The sequence below is a fragment of the Panthera pardus genome, unplaced genomic scaffold, assembly GCF_024362965.1.
Source record: "Panthera pardus isolate Hobbes unplaced genomic scaffold, ASM2436296v1 HiC_scaffold_6, whole genome shotgun sequence".
Lineage (NCBI taxonomy): Eukaryota > Metazoa > Chordata > Mammalia > Carnivora > Felidae > Panthera > Panthera pardus.
In genome coordinates this window covers 92790279-92815713 of record NW_026526991.1, presented here as the reverse complement: position 1 = coordinate 92815713, position 25435 = coordinate 92790279, and the positions used below count along the sequence as shown (strand labels likewise).

The 25435-nt window shown below is 37.2% G+C and overlaps 1 protein-coding gene across 1 annotated transcript in view; it reads right to left on the bottom strand.

Moving 5' to 3' along the window:
- Nucleotides 1-20256: 20256 nt before the first annotated feature.
- RERG (RAS like estrogen regulated growth inhibitor) overlaps nt 20257-25435 on the bottom strand; it is a 116476-nt gene continuing 111297 nt past the window's right edge. Inside the window, exons 4-5 of the mRNA XM_019452078.2 lie at nt 23562-23635; nt 20257-21991 (exon numbers count right to left, since the gene is read on the bottom strand). Of these exons, the coding sequence (XP_019307623.1) occupies nt 21584-21991; nt 23562-23635 (482 nt within the window). The 3' untranslated portion in view covers nt 20257-21583. The remainder of the gene's footprint in view (nt 21992-23561; nt 23636-25435) is intronic.

The following is a 25435-nucleotide window of genomic DNA, read 5'->3' as shown; positions in this document are numbered from 1 at the left end:
CAGTGCTTGATTCTATGACCCTGGGATCATCACCCAAGCCGAAATCAAGAGTCTGTCCCTCAGTCGACTGAGCCACCCAGGCACCCCCTTGCAGGGAACTTTGTAAATCCCCTTTCCCCTCAGGAAGATATTAAAACAGAGAGGGAGTGGACCTGTTGGAATCTTTGCCCTCCATTTTCCTGGCAGGCTAAGGCAGCTAGCTAGCTAACTTTAACCATGTGAATAACTTGGCATCATCAGGATAGCAGCTTCTAGTTTTCTTATCCTCTCTCCCTAGACGGAGTAGTTTTTCTATTTCCATTTACCCAGGCCAGAACAGAAAGTAGCACTTTTCATATGTGCAACTGTCATTAAATTTACTAAAATAATGAGTTTTCTTAATGCATTTGGGATATACTGAAAAAAGGCTTCCTACATGTAGAATTTTAGGCAAGAAAGAGAAATACAACGTTTCCTTATTGAAGGAAGCAATGTTTCTTGATTTCACAAGATAGAAAATTTAGAGGTTGTGTCCAGTGATTTAGGATAGTTGTAGAAGTCTACCATTAAAGTCCTTTTTATCAGAACTTTTAAGAAAAGGTGAAGGGTATAACATTGAAGGGAATGGAGAGCCAGAAAAGTTAGGTGGACTGAAAGCTCACACAGATGGGAGCAGAGTCAGAACGCAAACTGTTCTCTCAACATCTCAACTAACAAAACTTCCTTATGTAAGTGCCTTCTATAGTCCAGATACAATAAAAATTCCCAGTAGAAACACTAGCATGGAAAGTAGGTAAAGCAATTTTCTGACTATTAAAAAAGCTAATTCAAATGAACATTTTATGAATACAAAAATGATTGGAAATTATTCTGTCTGTTAAAACATTATTTATCTGTAAAAGACCAGCTGTGTATTCTCCACAAACAGAAATGATCTTAATTAAAACAAACAAATAGAGAAAAACCTGGTGCATAAGCCCCACCCAGGCCAACTAAATCCATGTCTGGAGGATGGGGATGAGGCTTTGTTACTGGGAGAGCGTGTATATGGGCTTGTTAGGGCTGTCATAACAAAATACCACAGACTGGAAGCCTTAAGCAACAGAAATTTATTCTCTCACAGCTCTGGAGGTTAGACGTCCAAGGTCAAGGTGTGTTCAGGTTCGATTTCCTCTGAGGCTTCTGTCCTTGGCTTGCAGATGATCACTTCTTGCTGTGTCCTCAGATGGTCGTCTTTCTGTCTTGTTGTCCGTGTCCTAATCTCCTCTTCTTCTAGGGACACTAGTCCAATTTGAGTAGAGCCCACTCTAATGACCTCATTTTACCTTAATTACCTCTTTAAAGGGTGCACTTTAAAGGTCACATTCCGAGGTACTGAGGTTAAGACTTTAACACATGAATTTTGGAGGGGACACAATTCATTCCATAACAGCATCCATGGGTTAGAAGTCCTACTTCAGAGGATCTCTGAGCTGCTTAAGGGCACTGCACACCTGGGGATGTTTGGAACAAACTTAATATAGGTCATATTAGCTTAATACAGCTAATAACAGGCTGAGCCTTGAAGTCAGCTTGTGTTAAAGGTAAAGAGCCCTGAGCTGCAAAGGCAGTATGGGATGCTGGAAACATACAGGAATTGTCAATGGCGAAGGCAGCTCTGTTGACTGGTAATTACATAGGTGCATAATTTAGCCATTCCAAGTCTTACTTTTCTTATCTGAAAAATAGGAATGATACCTCAGAGATTATTTTATAGAATAACTGTAATAGTATTCGAAGTGATAACATAGTGACTAAAGGGCAGTAGTACTCAAATACTAGCAAAAATAGGATTCTAGTCCTCACTCTGCCACTTATTATCTGCATTTATTTTTTACCTCTGTTATAACAAATTCCTACAAGCTTAGTGGTTTGAAACATTAATTTATTATCTTACAGTTCTGGAGGTCAGAAGTCTGACATGGGTCTCATTGGGCTAAAATCAAGGAGTCAGCAAGGCTGTGTTCCTTTCTGGAGGCTCGAGGGGAGAATACATTTCTTTGTCCTTTCCAGTTTCTAGAGGCTGCCTGTACTTCTTGGCTCATGATTTCCTTCCTCACCCTCAAAGCCAAAATCTCTCTGATCCTGCTTCTGGTCATTGTCACATCTCTTTCTCTGACTCTAGCCAGGGAAGATTCTCTGCTCTTAAGGACACATGTGATTAGATTGGGCTCATCCAGGATGATTTTCCCATCTCAAACTCCTCTACTTAATCACATCTTCCGAGTCCCCTTTGCCAAATAAGGTGACATATTCACTGGTTCACAATAATGGAGGCCATTATTCTACCTACTACAGTATCCCTGGACACATTTTCTCTAAGTCAGTTCTTTCACAATAAAATGAAGGTGTTATTGTCACTGACATTAACTCGAGAGGTTTGTTATAAAAACTTGATACATGATTTCCTATTTGAGAGTAACAGTACTACAATGAATAAGCTTAATCTTTATTCTGTAGCCATATGAGAAACAAAGACTGATTATCAAAATCATAAACAGAAATTCTATCAATTTTCCTTACATTGTGGTAAATTCTTACATTTTCTTTTCTTTTCTTTTCTTTCCTCCCTCCTCTATCTGTCCCCTATCTCAGTGATTCCCTTTTACTTTAATGATAGCTCTCTCTTACCGTCCAAGTCCAAAGTTCTGTCCTTACTTTGGAAGTGTACCACAATTGCTACCACATCTGTTAACTAATCAAGATACCACTTTCTCTGAGAGTTCTGGACCAAAAAAAAAAAAAAAAAAAAAATTGAAACTTGGACATGGTCCTTATCTATTAGATACTAAACTTGATACCGAGATCAATGCCATATTCTAAGATTCCTGGAAGTCAGAATGTATTGCGCTAGTTACTAAAATAAACTAATGATATAATTTGGCAGTACACATGACTAATTGTTTCATTTGTTACTCTTCTCCCATAAGCTTGTAGAAGCTGGGCCTGCTTGACACAGGTGGAATAAAGGGGTAACCAATACATATAATCCTTTGATCTGTTATAGTCACACAATAAAAAACAGTGCTTCGGAATTGGGTCTCATGGTCAAAGATATCAGCTGATAGCTGATAGCTGATAGTTTAACCCTCGGTCTGCTATTATTCACTAGCTGAGTGACCTTGGGAAAGTTTTCCCTTATATAAAACTTCCTCATCTGTTAAATGGTGATGATATCTAACTTATAGGTTTGATTTGGATAACAAATACTGCATGGAATACATTTATCACAACATCTACAATAAAGGAAATGCTCATTGTTTGACTTTTGTTATTATGTCTTCAGCTTTCCAAATGGCTGATATGAAGAAAATGGGCAAGAGGAATAATTTAGATTGATAATAATTCATAAAAATTAGTTTCTTCTTTCCTATGTGAAGACCCACAGACACAGGAAGCAAACACGTTGAGCAAATTCAGAAATGTAAGTATTTTCCCGGTGTCTTCCTTTTCTTCCCTACCAAAGATGGTCAGCTTTCCTCTATCAGTTTCTTCTTGACTGCCCACCAAAAGAAAGGTCTTTCACTTTGAGATTTGTCCTTTGAATTTCTGTAATGCAGAATCTGAAGAGATGGGTGAATAGGAGGAGGAAGGGGGGTAGCTTTTTTTTTTTTTTCTTTTGAAATGTGCCAGAGGAGCTATTGTAGGAGTAAAAAGAAGAAAAGAGATTAAAAAAAAAATTTTTTTTTAATGTTTGTTTATTTTTGAGACAGAGAGAGACAGCATGAGCAGGGCAGGGCAGAGAGCGAGGGAGACAGAATCTGAAGCAGGCTCCAGGCTCTGAGCTGTCAGCACAGAGCCCCATGCAGGGCTCAAACTCTCCAACTACGAGATCATGGCCTGAGCGGAAGTCAGAGGCTCAACTGACTCAGCCACCCAGGTGCCCCAAAGAAAAGGGATTTAAAAACGTATTACTGTTTCACTTTTGAATTATTTTGGATTATATATTTACTTTAAGATGTTGGGAAATACATTAAGAAGTTAGTTTTTTGAAATTAGGTTTTAGTGATGAAGCTATTCATTTGCTATACAGCAAACTGTGATAAGCTAGGATCGGAAAACAGCAAATATTGAGAGAGAAAGAGAGGAAGAGGGAGAGCCTGGAAGGAGTGGCCTGTGAAGAGGGAAAGAGGAGACCAGACAAACTGCTCATTTCAGAATTCTGGCTGGGGTCAGACCTGTGATAGGAGTTGGATGTATCCACATTCAGCTACTTGGAGTTCACATTTCGGGTCATATTTTAGGCAAGGCAAGCCCACAGATCAATTTGCTAACCTCAGATTTTGAAAAGTCTTAACAACCGGTTTACTTTGGGTCTCATGGAAACAAATAACTGGCTTTGCTAACGGGACATTTTTCAGCTGGTGGTTTTGGCTCCATCATCACAGACAGAATCAGGGATCAAAATCAAGCCTTGACTGTGACTGAGCGGATGCAGACATGTCAAATAAAAAGTGACATTTTCTTCTTGGACAAAGATCACAGATTATATGCTCCGGCGTTTTAAATTTTGGCTTTGTCTTTGGCCTATATTTTAATTCTGGTATATCGTCCTTTATTTCCCCAACTTTTTCCTGGAAACAATGGCAGTTTTCATCCAGAGACTGATCTTGTGTCCAGGTAGCTGATAGCTGATGTCTTTTATTTGTGGACCAGATGCTGGTTTAATTTCTTTTAAGTCCCTAGCCACAACCTTAGAAGCTCATTAAAATAGAAGGTAGAAGCTGTAGGAAAATCAGGAAAACTGCAGTTTTTATGCTTTTGGTTTAATCCAACATACTGCAAACAAGCACCCAGGTTTTCAAAGACTTTGTTCTCAGAGCTATGGAAGCCCAAATCAAAACAAGGTGTGACTCCTACAATTAAATGAATGATGATCTGGTTCATGAAACTTACAAAAACATACATCACCACAATGAAAGTTAAAAAAGGATCATTATGAGGCACGTAATCTGTGAATACAAAGAAGGAAAAGGAGAAAGGTCAGTGAAAAGTTCACTGGAAAGATATTTAAGCCGATGATATTTAAGATTAATCTTTAAGATTAAGTAGCATCTATTTTTAATACTGTCTATAACTTCTTTTTCTTATCCCAAAAGTTACACATGTGCAGGTTATTTGACAAACACCAAAACATCATAATCCAGTACAAGACAACCACATCAGCAATTTAATGTCTTTCTTTTTAGGCAATTTATTTTAGTCTTTCTTTTTAGGCATAGTTTTTACATAGTTAAAGTTTATCTGCATAATTTAAATCCCATTTATCTTTTTAAAAAAATGTCAGGAGCACTTCCTCATGTTTTTTACTTTGTCAATAATTGCATTGTCCACATAAAATGTATTTGCCCATACCATAATTTTAATTTTTTTTTACTTTTGTTTTTTTAACATTTATTTATTATTGAGAGACAGAGAGTGAGCAGGGGAGGGGCAGAGAGAGAGGGAGACATAGAATCTGAAGCAGGTTCCAGGCTCCTAGCCACCAGCACAGAGCCCAACGTGGGGCTCGAACCCACAAACCGGGAGATCTTGACCTGAGCCAAGTCAGACACTCAACCGACTGAGCCACCCAGGCTCTCCTTCCCGCACTGTAATTTTAAACAAACCTTTTATTGGATATGTAAATGGCTTCCTTTTAAAATATTTCTTTGCTTGCTTGTTTGTTTTTTGTCATTATGAGGCTCAACAATGTGACTTGTACTTTTGGTATTGTTGGGTGCTTTTTAAAATTTCCTTAAAATATTTTTCTGGAAATTGCCTCTTGAGTGTGAACACTTGAAGGTATAAAGGGGCTGATACAGGAATAGTGTTTCAGATACAACATCATCATAGCAGGGCTATTTTCCCAGTTGCGAAAGTAACTGTGAAAAAATAAACTTGATCTGGAAAGATGACTGTGGCTGTGGAGATGATTTTCCACATAGGTCTTATGTTAATATGTGAACATAGAACCCTATATATACAAAAACAAAAATAAAGCAGAAGTCTGCGAACATGTTTTGTTGTGAATCCTCGAATATATAGCATTTTATAGAGATAAGATGTTTCTGAATGGGAGACAGAAGAAATTTACAGTTTGCCTGGGTGGGCAGAGTGTGGTGAATTACAAGTAAAAAGTAACTTTAAGATAGAATGAGGGAAGCTGCTAATTGTGTAACTGTGCTTATAGAATCCAGATAGCTAAACACAGAGTACTCGAGACTCTGATTCAAAAATTATATAATGGAAGAGCTAATGATGAAGCACCAGGCAAATAAAGTTCACACAGAGAATCTAAAAAATATCTTATTTTTCTAGGGATGACATAGTGGCTAAAGAAGAGGCAATATGGACTGGACCAATCCAGGAATGGGACCTTAAGGCAGTTTCTTTTGGTTAGGGGGATCACAGAAGAATCTTAGGAAGATTTTCTGGACTAAGCAGGGAGTTGATCTTGGCTGTTGAGTAGCATGAAACCACCTCAAATCTAACAAGGGTATCTCTTCTCAGGTAAGGAAATACCAGTGTGCCCCAACTCATCCAGAGAATGGAGAGCTGACCGTTCTCACCTACCACCTGGTAATGGCCACAATAAGAGGAAAACACCAAGCCAGCCTATGTGCTTTAGCCAGAAATGATCCCGTTTTACCTCTGAGTGATAGAGGCAAAGAGAAATACATCCACCAGCTCTCTAGCAGTTTCACATGGAGCTCTATTTTGTTTGCTTTAATGTTTTAGAAATAAAACAAAAACAAAAACCCAGTGCTAGATCTCCATTCTCCTAGAACTAGAACTCTTTCTTACAGGGAAATCACTGCATGTTATCTAAGCGGAGTTGATCTTTTCTCCTGCTAGAGGAGTCAGAAACAAACATGGTCTTGAGCAATTAGAGTACCCAACCTACTGACCACCATGAATGGTTTAAGGGTGGGTTTAATATATACCTCAGGACAATCAAGGTCTGTGTAGTTTTTACCAGCCCTCTTTCCTCTGGGCTGACCAATACCTGGTTTTGTTTTTCTTGACAGAGAATGAAGGGAGACAGTATCTTATTTTGTTTTAATTCCCTGGACCCATCCATGCCTAAAGCCCTTATCCATGACCTTCTTTATCATGCCTAAGCCAGATTGCAAAATTTCTGTCAGCTATGACAAAAAATGTACTGACTAATACAGGTCATGTATTCCTTACATGCCACTGAAATGACTTTGTTAAAGAAAAGGCAATATTTATTTGGAAAACTCTGAAGTGAAGGAAGAAAGAAAATATATTCTATTTCCTTCTTGAGCCATTAGGCTCAAGTTCCTGAGGATCCTCATGACCTAACTCACCCTGGAAAAGTTCAGAGGCTTTGTATAACAACAACAAGACTAGATGGTCAAATGCACTTACAAGTATTTATTAAGTTCACAGGAATAAAACAAATTTAACATTGAATAAATATAATGGAATTGATTATTTTTTTAAGTTTATTCATTTTGAGACAGAGAGAGAGCTTGCATATGTGCACACACACAAGCAAGTGAGGGAGGGGAAGAGAGAGGGGGGGTAGAGAGAATCCCAGGAAGGTTCCATGCTATCAGTGCAGAGCCTGACTCAGGGCTTGAACCATGAGATCATGATCTGGGCCAAAATCAAGGATCAGATGCTTAACCAACTGAGCCACCCAGTTGCCCCATGTTACTTATTTTTAAAGTAAGCTTTAGTATCATGGATATCAATTAATTTCTATATACTATTCTTTGATTGCTAAAAATTTTTTTGAGTATTTTAAAGAAATTTCTCCTCCACATTCCTAGTAAAGTCATTGTAAATTTCTTTTGCTTTATTTCATACTAAGAAGTATTAAGTATAAGCCTCCTTCCAAATGGTCAACACTTTCTAGATTTTATGACTTTGAGTCACTTGTGCCTAAATATTCAATCTTTACAATGATGCAGAATAATCTGAATGCTTGAGATAGAAAAAGCTTCATGTATCATTTGCAAATTATTTCCCTATGTCTTTCCTAGCACCTGGACTAAATAATTTTCACTCTTCCCTTGACAAGTTTAGACTATGGTACAAATCACCATCCTGTCTAGGCAGGATTCAGCCTGAACACCTCCTCACAAGCTCTGGAGTGCTTCTTTTCTCTCTCCACAGAGTAAATTACAGAAGCCTTTATCTTTGTTCTGATGTCACTAAGGTTGTTTAGCAGTTTAATTATTCACAGATCTCCTGGGAGGAGCTGACCTCCTGGGATGCTCCCTTGCAGGCATCAGAAATTAATATATTTATCTTCTTATCCCCATTATTTTGATATATTCCTGCTCAATTTAAGTGAGGACTGCCCATTACAGAAAACTGATAAATTGATTTCAAGGCTATTTCAAGACAATGTCTATTCTTGGATACAAAATAAGATGATTATAGAGACTTTGGTACTCAGGTACATGATGTTGGCCTGAATTCTCTTTACCATTTTAATTAAACATTTAATTACCATTTATTATGATAAAGTTGGAGGTGAGAAGCTTCATTAGAAACTCAGCATCATTCCATCTCCAGGAACTATACAAATTACCCACGTACTTTTGTTAAAGCTGTTATAATTCTAAGAACATTGGAAAACCTTGGCTCCTGTGCAGTAATAAGAAAATCTGACATATCCCTTTATGGGGTAGGAGAAAACTATAACAGTTTAAATACTCCCCTACCCCACAAAATTCACAGATTCTTCATTTACTATATTTGATATTGGTTTGTTGTACCTTGGCCTAGCAGAAGAGGTTGTCACATTTTGATGTATACAATCATTATTTAGGAAGCTTGCTAAAATGCAGATTTCTGGGCTCTACTCCCATATATTCTGGTTCAGTAGACCTAGAGAGGGTCTAAGGCATAAATTTTCAACAAGCTTCCCAGGTGCCTCGATTGAAAGTGTTCCATGGGCTATATTTTGAGGAACATTGCCATAGGGGATAGAGTATTCAGCTGTTTTAAGGATACCCCAGGGATTCCTACAGCCTCTCCAAGCTGTGTAGAAATGGGATCAAGATGCTTTACTATTAACGCTCCCAATAAGTTTTGACCAAGATGGAGAAAGATAGAGGAGAAATGGCTATTTGCTTATGGGTTCAGATTTTTTTCACCATGATATTACCCTTGATTCTGACAAGGACATGATTTGCAACCCGGAAGAACATCTGGCGGGTCGGCAGTCCAGAGTGTAGCTTAGTGTTAGGCCAAGCAGAATTCAGATAGAGCAGCATGTTTGTGGGCTGGTGCCCAGTAATTACAGTTGGTGAGAAGAGTTCCAATATGCTTTAACTGCTCGTGATGTTTTATGGTCATGGTCAGATCATTTATCAGCATCCTACATTTGTCCAACATAATTTCTGTTCCCCACTCTGAGCTGTGATTTTAACAGATTGTTTCCAGCCAAGGTCATAGCTGGAGGTAGAATGTTAGTTCACGTTAACTAATTTCAGCTGGGAACAGAACCACAGCAGTGTGTCTTGTTTGTTTTTTTGTCATTGTTCCTAAGAAACTTGGATGGATACTGCTTTGCCCGCTTTGTTCTCACCTATCCTTTGCACTCCTTTTCTCCCAGAAAGGGTTTCCTTTAGTACTCGGGTTGATCTGAGTGCATAACATTTACTATTAACTAGAATTCCAGTAGTAAAGTGAAGCAAGCAAGCAACCTGGAGACCCGCTTTTTGTGAGTCAATGTGGATGTGAAATGTCTCAATTTTCCATAGAAGAATCGTTTGGTAAATGTTGTGTAGATAATTAAATCTCAAATGAAATGTGTTAGTTTTTGCATATTTCTATTTTTTCCCAAGTTCCAATAGAATGAATTGGCTAGCAAAACTAGCAAAATGACTTTTAAGATTCAAAATGTATGTGATATGATTTGATTTAGAGACAAAAGCTGAGCAAATAAATGAGAGCTGCATGCCCCTTTTCGTCAGAGAAATGGAAAGCTAGCATATTACTAATTTGGCTAAAGAAGCTGAGTTTATTATATGTTTGTACTGACTTAAGTGCTTCATACAATGAAAATGTAGCAACAGACAAGAAGAGTTGCTCTATAATCCACAAAATATGCTCTGTTTTTGGCTTGGCACTAAAAATGAGCAGGTGGCATCACTTTATTTAGTAAAGTCTGGAAAATGTGTTTGCAAATTGAATTTTTATTTTAAGGAATCACACGTTAAATTTTCTGGAGATGGACAACTTTATAAGGGAATTCTATAGTGATTATTTTTTAAGGTAGGGCTAGCAATTCTTTTTATAAATTCACTCCTAATATTTCCATTTTAAAATACAATAGCATATGAAGGGCCAGGAGAATGGCACCTAGCCATCCAGAGACCCATGGTCCAATCTCATCACTATTCACTACTTTACTATAGACTTGAGAGGACTGTATCAGATGATTTCTAAGAACACATTCATGTCTAAAATGTCAGGATTCAAAGTGCAATTTTTTAGTGAGCCAATCTGTTCAAAATAAAGGAAGATTAAGACTTGACAGTTGTTAAAATATTTTAAAGCTGCACTATCCAGTACAGTAGCCACTAACCACATGTGGCTATTGAGCTCTTGAAATATGGTTGGTCCAAATTGAGATGCACTATGTAAAGTACATATTGGACTTCAAAGACGTAGTGAAATATCTCATGAATTAATAATGTTGATTATTTTATGCTGATTATATGTTGCAGTGATAACATCTTAGAAGACTGTATTAAATACAACATACTAGAATGAATTCCACATATTTCTTTTTTAATTTTAAACACGAACCTTCTTAAATTTTAATAGTTTAAATTTAGGCAATTAATAATGATCTAACACATTTAAAATAAAAATTTTAACTGCCATATATGGCTCACGTTATATTTTCATTGGGCAGCACCACTCTAAAGGGATTGCATATCCTACTAAAGAACCCTCCTGAAGATCAGAGGACTTCCCCCATTCCTGATGGAAAGCCTTGGTGATATAGAAGAGATTGTTTGAAGATAAGATGAAAACATTATTTTCTAGAAGTGTAGTTCACAGAACACTAGTCCTGTGAGGTGTATCACCGTAGCTGAGTGAGTTTAGGCAACAATGTGTCCCTCTTACTGAGCCACTGGCATAATGAAAGCTTAACTAAAGTCATGGGCAGTTAATGAAACTTGCATCTCTCATGTTAATGCACAAATTCATTTGAAACTGGATCCTTTTATTTTTAAATGGTAACTGGTAGCAGTCTATAGACTCAAGAAAGTTACTTTGGGACATGCTGTTGGAGTAGATAATCACCACGTCCCTTTTGGCTGCTGTTGGTTTATAGGCAGCTTATAGAAGCTCAGCTCTTACAAAATTGTACTTGCTTCTGTGTATGCACGCCTCTTTTCTAAAAAAAAATCCTCCCTCTACTCTATAAGATTTTTTCTTTCACTTTTCTACGTGGTTTGAAATATTACCAGTTAACTGTGTTTGTGTTATCAATCCTATTTTTTTAATCCTAATTTGCCCATCCCCCAAAGAAGGTATATATAGTTAAGGGTTCAAGGAGGTTGGGAGTGAGGGAGAACCACAATGTGTAAGAGAGAGGCAGGAGAGTTGGGACATTCTGAAAAGGTATTTGTCCTTCTTGAAATATTATGTTGAATGTATTTCTCACTGAGAATCGTGCTGCTATGGATTAAACAGGCTGCTGTGGACTAGCCAGGGAATCTAAGTATGATTTATAACTTGACTTTCCAGGGAAATTGCATTCAGCATTCCAAAAAGCCAATTTATAAGCAAATGTTAGGAATGTAAATTGCAAGTTGGACACTACCAGGGTATAGATTGACTCAAAAGCTCAGGGGATAAAATCAATCAATATCCTGTATTTGTTTCAATGCCGTACCTTGCTTTTCATAGTAAGCCCCCGCTTTCCCAAACAGCGGGGAGATGGAGAGAATGACAGAACAAACATGTTTATGACAATGTTTATAGGCTCTCATAAATCATAAAGGAATGTCGAGGAGTAATGTCAAGCACTTACTTCCCTGGGTTACTAAATAGTGAGGTTTTTATTCTTAAAACTACTCCTTCATAGAATAAACCAAATAATTTTCTTCTCTCATAAAACATGTAAAGAGTAGACAGACACATGCACATACACACACTCCCAGACTCAGGAAATCCAGACACTCCTTCAGAGTTCCTAAGGAAAAATAAAATGCAGTGTTTGGATTCAGTAGAGTAGAATGGAACATTCATTGGTGATGAGTCTCTATTGACTGGAGGTACTCCAACCGGGGAGCCTGAAATGGTATAGGAGCATGGGGAATTTAAATGAAAGTATTATTTTAAAATAAAATACTGACAGTTTATCAAGAGTGAAACAGATGCATATCAAAAACCTATTCTCAGATGTTGAACACTTGTTTTAAATAGATTTCAGGAAGACTTTCTTTGACTTGACCTCCTTGTTGAATTCCCAAATGAAAGATATGTTTCTTTTTCTAATCTGCATTTTTTAGATACCATTTATATTTAATAAATAAACCAATTTCACATTTATGTATTGATGCATTTTAGAAAGTATATACAATCCTATAACTACTGCTACATTTATAATATAGCAGATTTCCATCACCCTAGAAAGTTCCCTTGAGTCCCTCAGTATGCTCTAGTCCAGGTTGTTACCTTCAGATTCTGGTGACCACAAATCTGCTTTTACTGTCATTTTCCTTTTCTCGATTTTGTATAGTATAGGTGGAATCTTATCATATGTGGTATCTTGTGTCTGGCTTCTTTTACGTAGCATAATGCTTTGAGAATCACGTAGCCGTTTGCCACTTTCCGCGTGTAGTGGTTTTTCACAGCACAGGTACACCATAATTTGTTTATTCATTGACTCATTGATAGAAAGTTGAGTTGTTGCCAAGTCTGTGGGGGGATTTTTTGGGCAGTTATGAATAAAGCTGCCGTAAATGTTGGCAGACAGGTCTTTATGTGGACATAGATTTTCATTTGCCTTAGGGCATAAGAAAGGATTGCTGAATCATATGTTAAGTATATGTTGAACTTTATAATAACTGCCATCCTGTTTTCCAGGTTGGCTGTACTATCTTGCATCCCCACTGGTGACATTCCAGGAGGTAGTCACCTTTACCCATATATGTATCGTCAATCTTTTTTTGAATTTTAGCCATTCTAGCGGGTGTGTATAAGTAATGCATTATACTTTTCATTTGTATTTCCCTAATGTCTGAGGGTGTTCAGCATCTTTTCATGCAATAGTTTTCCATTTGTAGACCTTCTTTGGTGAATTATCTATTCAAAACATTTGCAGAATATTTGCCTTACTATTGAGTTCTAAGAGTTTGTATGTTCTGGATATACTTTCTTGGTGAGATATGTATTTTCTGCACATTTTTCTATCTGGCTTGCTGTTGCATTTTCTGAAAGCCTTTTATAAAATAATAACCTTTTAATTTTCATTTTATTTCTGCTTTTCGTGTTCTAAGAGATCCTTGCCTAACTCAAGGCCACAGAAATTTTCTTCTGTTTTCTACTGAAAGTTTTATAGTGTTAGCTCTTTTATATAGCTCAAGATACATTTAGAATTTAAATTTTGTGTATAATATGAAGTATGAGTTGATATTTATTTATTTATTTTGCTGACAGATATGCAATTGTTGTAGCATTGTTTGTTGAAAACAGTATTTTTTTTAACTGAATTATCTTGCTACCTTTGTCAAAAATCAATCAGTCTTACAGGGTGGTTCTACTTTTGCTTGATCTATTATTTGCTTGATAAGTTATTTTGACTATTCTAGGTCCTTTGCAGTTCAATATCAGTTTTACAATCAGCTTGTCCTCCTTAGAAAATAGACTGTTAAAATTTTGACTGGCATTTTGTTGAATCTATAAATCAAGTTAGAAAAAAGTTAACATCTTAACAATATTGAGTCTTCCAACCCATGGACATGCATATGTCTGCAATTATTTGTAGATTCCTTAGGATTTTCTATACAAATGATCATTTCATCTGCAAATAAAAACCATTCACTTCTCCATTCCCTTATCTTATTGCACTGTCTAGAACCTACAGTATAATGTTGAATATATGTGATGAGAGCATGCTTACTTGTCTTGTTCCCTCTCTTGGGGAAAAGCTTTCAGTCTTTCAACATTGAGCATGATGTTAGCTTTGAAAATTTTGAAGATAAGCTTTTTCAGAGTGAGGAAGTTTTCTTCTGGTCCTAGTTTCCTGGGAAATATCTTGGGTTTTGTTTTTTTACATCATGATTTGGTATTGGAGTTTATAAAAATACTTTTGAGATTGTGACTCCTCTGAGATTATTATAAAATTGTATCTTAATTTGTTAAAATTTTGAATTACATTAATTGACTTTTGAATATTAAGCCAACTTCACAATTACTAAATTTTGGTAAGGATTTTTGTTTCTATGTTCCTGAGGACTATAGGTCTGTAGTTTAACAAGTTGTTCCAACATTTACAATATACTCATTCAACTCATCACTGCCTACCTTCGAATAATATAGTTACATTTTATCACTCTTCTCTCTTACCCACTGTACACATGTGTTTCCATCTTCCCACCCACCCTTGGCTACTTGAAAATTTTTCTGTTCGTCATTGCTTTTAAGAAATTTGATTTTGATGTTCCTTAGTGCTGCTTCCTCCACTTTTTATTCCTGAGGGCCCCTTATACCTCTCCTTTGTTTCCAGGAATCCAATTATATGCGTGTGAGATTGATTTTGTCTCACAGACCATTGGTCTTTTCTTCATTATTGACTTTTTAGTCTTTTTGCCTTCTTTGCTTCATTTTGGGTTGTTTCTAGTGTCATCAAGTTCACTGGTCATTTCTTTAGGGTCTAATCTAATGTTAATCCAACTCGGTATTTCATTATTTTAGATATTATATTTTCCACTCTAAAAATTATATTTAGGCCTTGTTTATATCTTTCATTTCTGTCCTTATTATGCTCATGTCTTTCCATACCCTGAACACATAAAGCATATTTATAATACCTGTCCTGAATTCTCTGTCATTTCTTGTTCTGTTCCTATTTATGGGTCATATTTTCCTGTTTCTTAGCATTCCTGGTACTTTTCAACAGGGTGCCAACATTGTAACTTTTGTCAGTTGGGTGCAGGACTTTATTTTAACATATCTTTTTATAGTGTATTGGGTATTTTTCTATCACAAAATCAAGTTACTTTGACTCAGTTTGAAAATTTTCAGACTTGCTTTTGAGCTTTGTTGGGCAAATACTTAGCAGCCTGGTCTAGGACTAGTTTAGATTCATAACTAATGTGATATCTTTTTAAGGTCTTGTGTATTATCTGATGCCCTAAGTATTACAAGGTCTTTCCACTCTGGTCAGTGGAAATACAAACTATTCTCAACTTTATGTATGCCCCCCAAGATTTGACCTATTGCTTTTTGGTATTTTTTTCCCTCCACCCTTGAATAAGTTTTTCTCACCATACAAAGATCTATACTCAGCTAAAGACTAAAGAGAACCCTTCTAAAGATCTCTAGAGGTTTTGCTCTATAGCTCCTTTCCTTCCAAAAATTCTATCCTGCAGATCCTTATCAGCTTGGCCTCCTCAAACTGATTTTTGTCTCCTCAACTCAGTAAGACTGCCAAGGTGTGTTTGGGTACGTGTTACTTCCTGCAACCTGCCGTTTGGCAGTAAGCTGGCACGATTATAGTTACCTCATGTTTTCCCCTTCTGTCAGGGATCACTGTAATGCTTTTTCAAATCTGAAAGCCATTGCTTCATATATTTCGTCTGATCGTTTCTAGTTGTTAATACTTAAGGGTAAATCTGGTAGCTGTTACTCCATCATGGCCAGATGAATTGTATACTTTTAACACTGAAAATAAAAATCCAGCCCTACTGAAGCTAAGTAAATCTTTCTTCATTCACATTCATGAACACGAAGCTCGGCTTCCAAGTAACTAGTAGTCTCAACTTGTTTAGGATTGGCCAATCAAGATGGCTGCATAAGACCTCCCTCACACGTATCCTCCCCTCAACAACAATCATTTGGCATTTATCCATGGACAAAAGTACTTGTGGGAAATTTGAGACCTAGGTAGGAGATTCTGAAACCATAGGCAATCCAAGGCTGAGAAGAGCCATTTTGAGAAGGCAGCCTCACAACCAGGTGGCTAAATTGCCAACTGTGGTCCCAACTACAGATAAAGCAACAGGCTTCATACCTGTGAGAACTCAGCTACAGCCCCATTTGCGTTTGGGTTTTTCACCAGCACCATGCACTAAGGGACCCAGGAGGAGTCCCACTAACTCATGTTTTGGGTATGTCTATACAGACCTCAGTTTTAGCTGTGGACACTGACAAGCCTGTGAACTAGCTCTAGCCCCTGGCAGCTGTGGTCCAGGAGTCCCTGGAGGTAAAGCCCACCACATCTGGTTAGACTAGATTCTGAAAAGGCCCTGTAACTGGTCTCCAGCCCATCCAGTTTTGCTGCTACAGGGACCCTGCAAGAGACACTCCCATCTGTACTCCTGGAGTCCTGAAAAGGCCCTATACTAGGCATCAACTCCCTCCTACTTGTATCACAAGGAGCTGTGAACAAGGCAGGATAAATTCTAATCTGGGCCCCCAGAGATCCTAAAAGGGCCCTAAATGCAGTAGTCTTTTTAATAAATAGTGTTGAAAAAAGCAGATATTCACATGTAAAAGAATGAAATTGGGGGGTGCCTGGATGGCGCAGTTGTTTAAGCATCTGACTCTTGATTTCAGCTCAGGTCATGAGCTTGCGGTTTGTGATAGAGCCCTGCATTGGGCTCTAGGCCAGATGCAGTGGACAGTGCAGAGCCTGGTTGGAATTCTCTCTCTCCTTCCCTCTCATACCGTCCCTTTCTCTCTCTCTCTCTCTCTCTCTCTCTCTCTCAAAATCAATAAAGTTAAAAAAAAAGAATGAAATTGGACCCCTGTTTTACACCACTTATAAAAATAGCTTCACATGGATTAAAAACTTAAGGGCAAGACATGAAACCATTCAAGTCCTAGATGAAAACACAGAGAAAACTCCTTGACATTGATCTTGGCAATGAAATTTTGGATATGACACAAAAAGCACAAGCAACAAAAGCAAAAATAAAGTGGGTGTACATGAAACTAAAGTCTCTATACAGCAAAAGAAATAATCAACAAAAAGAAGAAGCAACCTATGGAATGGGAAAAATATTTGCAAACCATGTATCAAATAAAGGGTTAACATCCAACATATATAAGAAACTCATACAGCTCAATAGCAAAAATAATTCAAATCAAAAATGGCTAAAGGGCCTGAATAGACATTTTTCCAAAAAAGCTGCAGATGGCCAACAGGCATATGAAAAGATGCTCATCATCACTCATCATCAGGGAAATGGAAATGAAAGCCACAATGAGGTATCACTTCACACTTGTTAGAATGGTATTATCCAAAAGACAAGAGACAACAAGTATTGATGAAGATGTGGAGAAGAATCCCCTAGTACACTGTTGGTGAGAATGCAAATTTGTACAATCCATATGGAAAACAGTATGGAATTTCCTTAGTAAATTTCAAATAGGTCTATCATATGATCCAGTAATCCCACTTCTGGGTATATATCAAAAGGCAATGAAATCACCATCTCAAGAAGATAGCTACACCCCCATGTTCATTGCAGCATTATTTACAATAACCAAGATGTGGCAACAACTTAAGTGTTCATCAGTGGATAAATAGATTTTTAACAAAGTGAGATAGATACATACACACACACACACTTGAATACTATTCAGTCAGGAAAAAAGAAAGAAATCCAGTCCTTTCTGACAACATGGGAAGACTTTGAGAGCATCAGGGTAAATGAAATAAATCAGTTAGAGAAAGGCATATTCCGTATGATCTCACTTGTCTTTAGAAACTAAAAGAAAGTCATAGAAACAGATTATAGAATGATGGTTCCCAGGTATGGGGTTGGGGAAATGGGGAGATGTTGGTCAAAGTCTCCAACTTCCAGTTATAAGATGAGTAAGATCTGATATTCAGCATGGTGACTATAGTTAACAATACTGTATTATATACTTGAAAGTTGTTAAGAGTAAATCTTGAATACTCTCACAATGGAAAAAAAAAAAGCAATTTTGTGAGGTGATCAATATGTTAATGAACCTTATTGTGGTAATCGTTTCACAACATGCACATGTATCAAATCGCCGTGTTGTATACCTTAAACTTACACAATGTTATATGTCAATTATATCTCAATAAAGCTGAAAAAAATGGGCATTGGGTTCCAAGCTTAAACAGCAAAATTTCCTTCAAATTCCATTTTAGAACAAACAGTTGTATAGTAATATCCAAACCAAAAAAATCATTCTTAATTTTGATCACCCAACCAGAGCTACTTTAACATATTATCAGGCTCAATTTTAAAATATCATGGCTCTAGAGCATGAATAGATAGACCAATGAAACAGAATGGACAGTCCAAAAATAGACAGGTATGTATGCTAAACATAGCATTTCAAATCTATGGGTAAAATTAATTTATGACATTTTTTTTTTTTTTTTTTTTTTGCCCTCAGAATCTCCCAATAAGTTGTTAGCTCAGGACAACTTTACTCTGATTAAATTTGGCCCAATGAACTGACCGCTTTCTTACCATCTTCAAGGTGGGCACAGGCTGGCTTTAATAAGAATTCTTGGTTGGTACTATATTTGGAACCCAAAATGTTGTGTTTGTCTATGTATGTGTAAGTATTACACATGTTATTTAAAAGGAAGATCCTGAATTATTGGTTCCTTCCCTTAGTGCTGTGAGGCATGTGAACACAAACACAGTATTTAGAAATAAAGTTTTTTGAATTTTGAAAGAAAAGAAAAACAACTACAAACAGCAAATGTTGGTAGTGGTAGCGTGGTGGTAACAACCCATTATTATTCAAGAACACACAGGTTTCCATCATTAAAATATCCTGTTAAAAAACCCAACTTATTTATAACCTTCATTTGTGAAGAAGCCTGAGGCAGGAAAGGAATAACTAATTTATATTTGTGCAATCTCATGTTCTTCTATAATTACCAGTTGGGATGTATGCCAGTGGTTCTTTGAATTTTCAACAGGTCTGGATTTGTATGTGTATGTCTAGGGAAGTTGCTGGTGTTGTTGACTATGAATTTCACTTCCTCAGCGTCTGACCCAAAATGGCACCCAGGTATTTCACTACATCTCCTTAGGAGCTTGCTCCTTATAAGAACCGACTGAGGTCCATCTGCAAGCATAGGTATGAGAGAGTGAAAGAGTTGTGATCCTAGAAGATGACAACATTTAGAAAATAATTTTACTCTCCTTTCCTTTTCCATATCCTGTCTAGATGGACATTACCACAAACGAATCACAGCTAGTCTACCTACTTGGTCCTTTCACGTGTAGTTACCTAATCTTGCAGTTTTATGAATTTTTGACATTTTTTCTTACTTCCAAATGCCTATTTTTTTCTTTCTTTTAATTCCTTCCCTCTGCTCTCCCTTCCCTTTTGTTCCTGAAGAATGATATATGTGGATCTCTCAACTGTTTTTAATGACTACACTCACTATCACCTTTCATGTCTTCGTATTTTTGGTTCCATTCTATTCCTTCTGGCTAGAATATTTTCACCATCTCTTTCCTGGGTTGCTTGTACGTATTCTTCAGTGTTCAGCTAAGACACTAGCAAATGGACTAAATTGTGTCAAGTTATATGCCCAGCTTCTATATAAATATTTCCTAATGAATGAACGAAATCATAAATGAAGCAAGTCTTCCCTACATTTTCTCCTTCCTGTGTCTTAATTCCCACAGCTCCAGAATAAGAGCTATATGTCATTTTACTAATATTCCATAGTGGATAATAGTATGGGCTCTACAGTGTCACTGCCTCTCTGGGTTCAAATCCTGACTCTACCCACTAAATAGCTGTGCCGTCATTTTTTCTCAGGGCTCAATATCTTCATCCCTGCAATTGTGATCATTGTAATATCTCTTGCATAAGGTATTTGAGGATTTGATAATACATAAAGTGTGTAAAATAACACCTAAGCATTCTAAAACAATAGCTACTATTATGAACAGGAGCTTGTTTTGTATATCACATTCACTGCTGCATCGACCCTGCAATTCGATTGTCTTTTCAAGCCTTTCCTAAAATTACAAACTTTTCATGTTATCACAACAAAGACTGCTTGGATGTGACAGAATGTGAAAATTATGCTTTTTATTATATCACATAAAATAGTTACACCAAATTGTCCAAATGCATTGGTGAATTAAAGCCTTCAACTCTTACAAATTTTTATACATATACTTATGCATTTATAAATACACACATATGTAAAAGATATATATTTTCTTCTAAAATAAAGTGCCCAAATTTTGATATATGGGGGCATAATAGGGAAAAAAGATTCATAAAGTTTTATCAGTTATAGACCTTACCTTCACAATATAAGAATCTTGTTTTATACACATTTATTCAGATATAGTGAATTTCAATCACTCATTCTTTTCTGAATTCTAAGTGAATCAACTTATCCTAAAAATTAGAAGAAGTCACGTAGCCAATTTAATGAATCAGAGGCTAATTTTTCTTACTGGCATTAGAGCGTTGGCTCCCCCAATGAAGGTTGGTTCAGCTTCATTCTTACTTTTCCTGTTTTTTGCACTGTTGTCTTTCTGCTAAGATGACAAGCAGAGAGACAAATGAATGGGACATCTCTAATCTAAATCCTTTAGTAGCATTCAATAAAGTCAGGGTTTGGTGAAAAGCCTCCTAAAGTCTTCACATTGCCCTGGGCTTTGTGAGAAATGGCCCAGCAGGCTCTGAAGATCAATTCTGCCTCTCTTATGCTGAAATCTTACTGAAGCCACACAAGAAGAATCAGAGTACGATGATCAATGGCCCATTGAGAGAGCCCGCTCAAACTGAAATGGAACTCTACCACGGTGGAAAACTGTGAGAACACGTTTGGGTTTAAGGACAAAATATGGGTTAAAGAAAAACTAGACAATTGGAGATCATTCAGAAAATCCTCTTTTCAAAAAGGAACCAGGGCTCTATTCCCTGCTCCACTACCTCAGCTACTCTTCCTGGGTTTTTACGGGATCTTCCATTACTTTAGACGTTTAAGATGATCATTTGCAGTCTTTGACAAAGAATGGAACTTAAAAATGCCTTTGAAAGCTTCCAACCTATTGAAGCAAGGTGAAGATGCCTAAAAATAGTGTAATATGAGCCCAGCCATTTCAGAATCTCTGGTGATTACAGGTTCAAACTGCAATAGAGTGTATCTTATTCAAGCAGGAAAGGGAGACATTGTCAGCACTAAAATTGCATAAAACACCCTATGACTTCTCAACATCCAGGAAGCCTGGGAACAATGGGAAGCCCAGGCATTTCCCAGAGTCAGCACAAGGAATGGAGTATTTTCTTTTATTTTTTGGGAAAAGGGGTGGGGGGGAAGAGGGCAAGAAAGTGTTTCCAATAACCTGACTCACCTCCGTAGGGGCTTTGCAAGAACAGTGCTGCCTTAACTACTGATTTTGGTGAGCATCTTGTTAATGGCTTGCTTGACATGCGTGGTGGAGCTGCGTCGCCTCGTCTTGCCCTGGACCATCCTCCTGCGACGCACCTCTCGACACAGCTCATAGAATATCTCGGTGATGTTCCCTTCTCCAGTGCAGGCAGAACACTCATAAAAAGCACATGCCAGTTCGGTGGCCAGCTTCTCCCCTTCTTCTGTACTAACCTGTCTGGAGTGGTCCAAGTCAGCTTTGTTTCCAACCAAGATGAGAGTCACATTCTTGGGCTTCTTGACCTCATCCAGGATGTTCTTAAGTGGCAGCACTTCCTCAAAACTTCCTCGGTCAGTAATGTCATAAACCAGCACAAAGCCTTCTCCCCAACGCATGTGTCCTTCCCTCTGAATGGTGTCTTCCTGTTGACAAGAAAACAATGGCTGTTGGGAGAATTAGAAGTAATCACCATGTATAGATGCGGCTAATGCCAATGGTGATTCCTTAATTACTACTCCATGTAATTAAAATTTCTTGATAGTCTGCCTGTACAAGCTTACCTTCTACTCCAATCACTTTGGAATAGAAGCATTACTTACTCATAGCAAGATATGTTGGGGAACTAAAAACGTTCTTAACTGCATAGACCTTTAACTTTCTGCTTCTAATTTTCTTCTTGCCATATCATTAAATCCATAATTACAAGAACTATAAAGAAATTATCTTAGTTGAACACACTGCCTCTAAGGCTTTTCATCACAAAGAATTGGCAAATAGGTAACAGACAAGCAGACATTACCCCACCCTATAGAGATCAGATTTAGAGGCACAGCTTAGTGAATGGTTTTGATTTTGTTTTTTGCTTTAATCTCTTTGTCTTCGGCTTATAGACAATTAGGCACCGGGGACAGAAAAACAGTGAACAAATGGATAGAAAGTCAAACTCAAAGCTAGGGGCTTTGGGCTTTTTTTTTTCTTTCTATCTTAACACCGCAGAAATATTATAAAGTCCCAATAATGATAGAAATTCATTTCAAGTCGTTTTCTAAGGGGATGATCACCCCTTCTTAGGAAAGTAGCACGTATGATTTGAAAATGCATTGCCCTCATGGGCTCAAATAACCTTTGCAGGCATGTAATTCCCTGTCGCCTCTTTCTAGAATCAGGGCTGGGTGGAAGGGAAAACATAAAAAGGAGGTGATGGTGAGAAAGAAAAGTGTATAGCTAGTTACAAGAACATTTCTTGGATTAAACAGTTTAATTCAAGTCTTCTTTGGGTCATAGGTCACTGATGAAGCACCATGGAATACGTCAGCTTCCTAATTTTCATTCTTAGTGGTCATTCTTATTCTTGGGAACGATACCTATCCTATGAACCCATTTGTAATCTCAGAACATACGGACATCAGAGAAAATTTATATTAGCTTCCTTTTTAATGGATTATTATTATTCAATTATGTGGCTCAAATTTTCAATAGGATATGGTGAGGTCTGGAAAGAATATTACAGGAGAGATTCCCAAAATAAAGTATTCTGAAAAAATATTTGGAGGTTATATAAGTTTGGAACAGAATAGCTACCGAAACTCTTAAGGATTCATCATACGCTAAGGCATACTAAAGGCTCTGAGAACTACTCCAGTAAAAATATCTGCTTCACTCTATCAGAGCATTTCAAACACTGAACCATGAATCTATTAATATCTTGCCATCCCCCGAAAATATATGTTGGTAATTCTATTCTGGATGACGTCATGTGAATGTTATTTTCAACCTCCCCCAACCCCTGAAGTACTGGGCAATTTATATAAGGATGCATACACAAGCTGTTGCAAATATGTTAATATACAAATAACTAGATAATTAAAGAAAAAAGTCTTTAGGCATCATTAGTTAATTGTAGGAAAATATCTTAATTTTGTTTATAGAATGCACATACATGTATCATTTTTATTTAATACAGAAAACATTTTAGCTGAACCCTTTATTCACCTGACCAGCAGTATCTAGTATCTCCATGGTGACAACTTCATCATCAATGTTTGCTTGGTGTCGGTAGGTTGATTCTGAGGGAATGAACAGAAAAAAAAAAGAAGAAGATAAAAAAGTAAATAAGTGCATGATTTAATTCGACCTTTAGTCACAGAAGTATGTCTATTTGGCATAAGGAAATGTGCATCCTGGAAGGAGAGGATGGATGTCTAAGAATGTGCCACTTCTGCACTCTTTAAGATCCTGGAAGTATAGAGTCTCATCAGGGAGCCACAGACTTTCATGGTATAGCATGGGAGAATCTCTTTGTCTCTTCACTCACTCTATTCTTTTATCAGCTCAGCTTTCTGATGATCTCCTCCTCCTAAAATAAGGCTTCCACATCCTAGACTGAGAAGGTGATTCCCACAAAACACATTCTGTCTTGATACTCCTAAAATCCAGTTTCTGGAAATCACTTTTAATTACTGTTCCTGACAAGATGACATAAAAGCAGGAGCTGTTCATTTCTTTCAAGACCTCAACCCTGACAATGCGATAGACATTAGAGGATGTGGATAGCCATCCATGTAAAAAATTACCATTTAAAGCTATGAAAAACCCTTGTGGCAGTAGAAGGAGATTGGACCCCACATTTGGGGGTTGTGAGGAGAGCAGAGGAAGGCTGGGCCACAGGGATGGAGACACAAGAAAGCAGAGTTCTCTTGTTCTTATTACCTCTTCAAGGTAGAAAAATAACAGCTCAGTACCAGCTGAAGGCTGGTAGGTTAATATCAGAATGGTTGGTCCCCAAGCTCTACTGGGATGAGGAGAAGTTAGGAGAAGTGAGAACTTTGGGTGGTCTGAGTGTGCCTTTCACCACATGAAATTTACACCAGAGATTAAAATAAATACCACCTGGTGCTGCTCTGTATGAAAACTAGAACAGTTGAAATAATGAAGTCAACAAATGTTTGACTGAGCCGAAGGCCAGGTTGGGGAACTCTTCCAGAAGATATCAGTAAATGATAAGAAGAAGAAAAATGTAAAGTTAAAATATAAGAGTGATGGATAATAGATCTAGACATGTTATTACCTCTTATAAAATGAGCCTCAAAGAGAATAAAACATATGGGGGGTGGGGGATGGGGGTAAACATATATGAGGCTGTAATATCTGAGAATTTCTAAGATAAAAGACATTGAACAATTCAGTTCAAAAGGACAAAAAGGGCACACAAGAGGAAAAGCCCCATATATAAAACAATTATAGAAAAATTTAGGGATATCAATGATACAGAAAAATTTTAAAGGATCTAGAGAAAAAAGGCACATCATTTACAAAAGGACTTGACTCAGATTGATATTAGACTTCTCACCAGTAAAACTGAATTCAAGGTCCCAATGGAGTAAAACAAAGGAATAAAACCACATTGAAAGTAATTGAGAACTACTATTCTAGATGATACCAATATATCAGGGTGTGAGGGCTGGAGAGAGACAAGAGGCATATTTGAATGAGCTAATGTAGTTGTCTTACTCCCGAAGATGACATCAATAAATAAGAATAGGAAAAAAGTGAGTTAAGTAGTCAACTCAACATATCAGAAGAGGAATATAGAATAAATCCAAGAAAATATGAGGAAAGAAATAAAAGAGAAAAAAGTGCAGAAGAAAAAATTACACAAGGTTAACAAACCAAAGCATGAGGCTTGAAAGGATTAAAAAAAGAGGGGGGGAGTAGAGATAAAAAAATGTGGCAATACTGACTAGTAAATTGAAAGAGAAGGAGTAATCAAGCAAAATTTGGCATAAAGGAAGAAATAACTACATATTCTGATGAAATGAAAATACAATAATATTATGAACTGTATACCAACACATTTCAAACCCTGA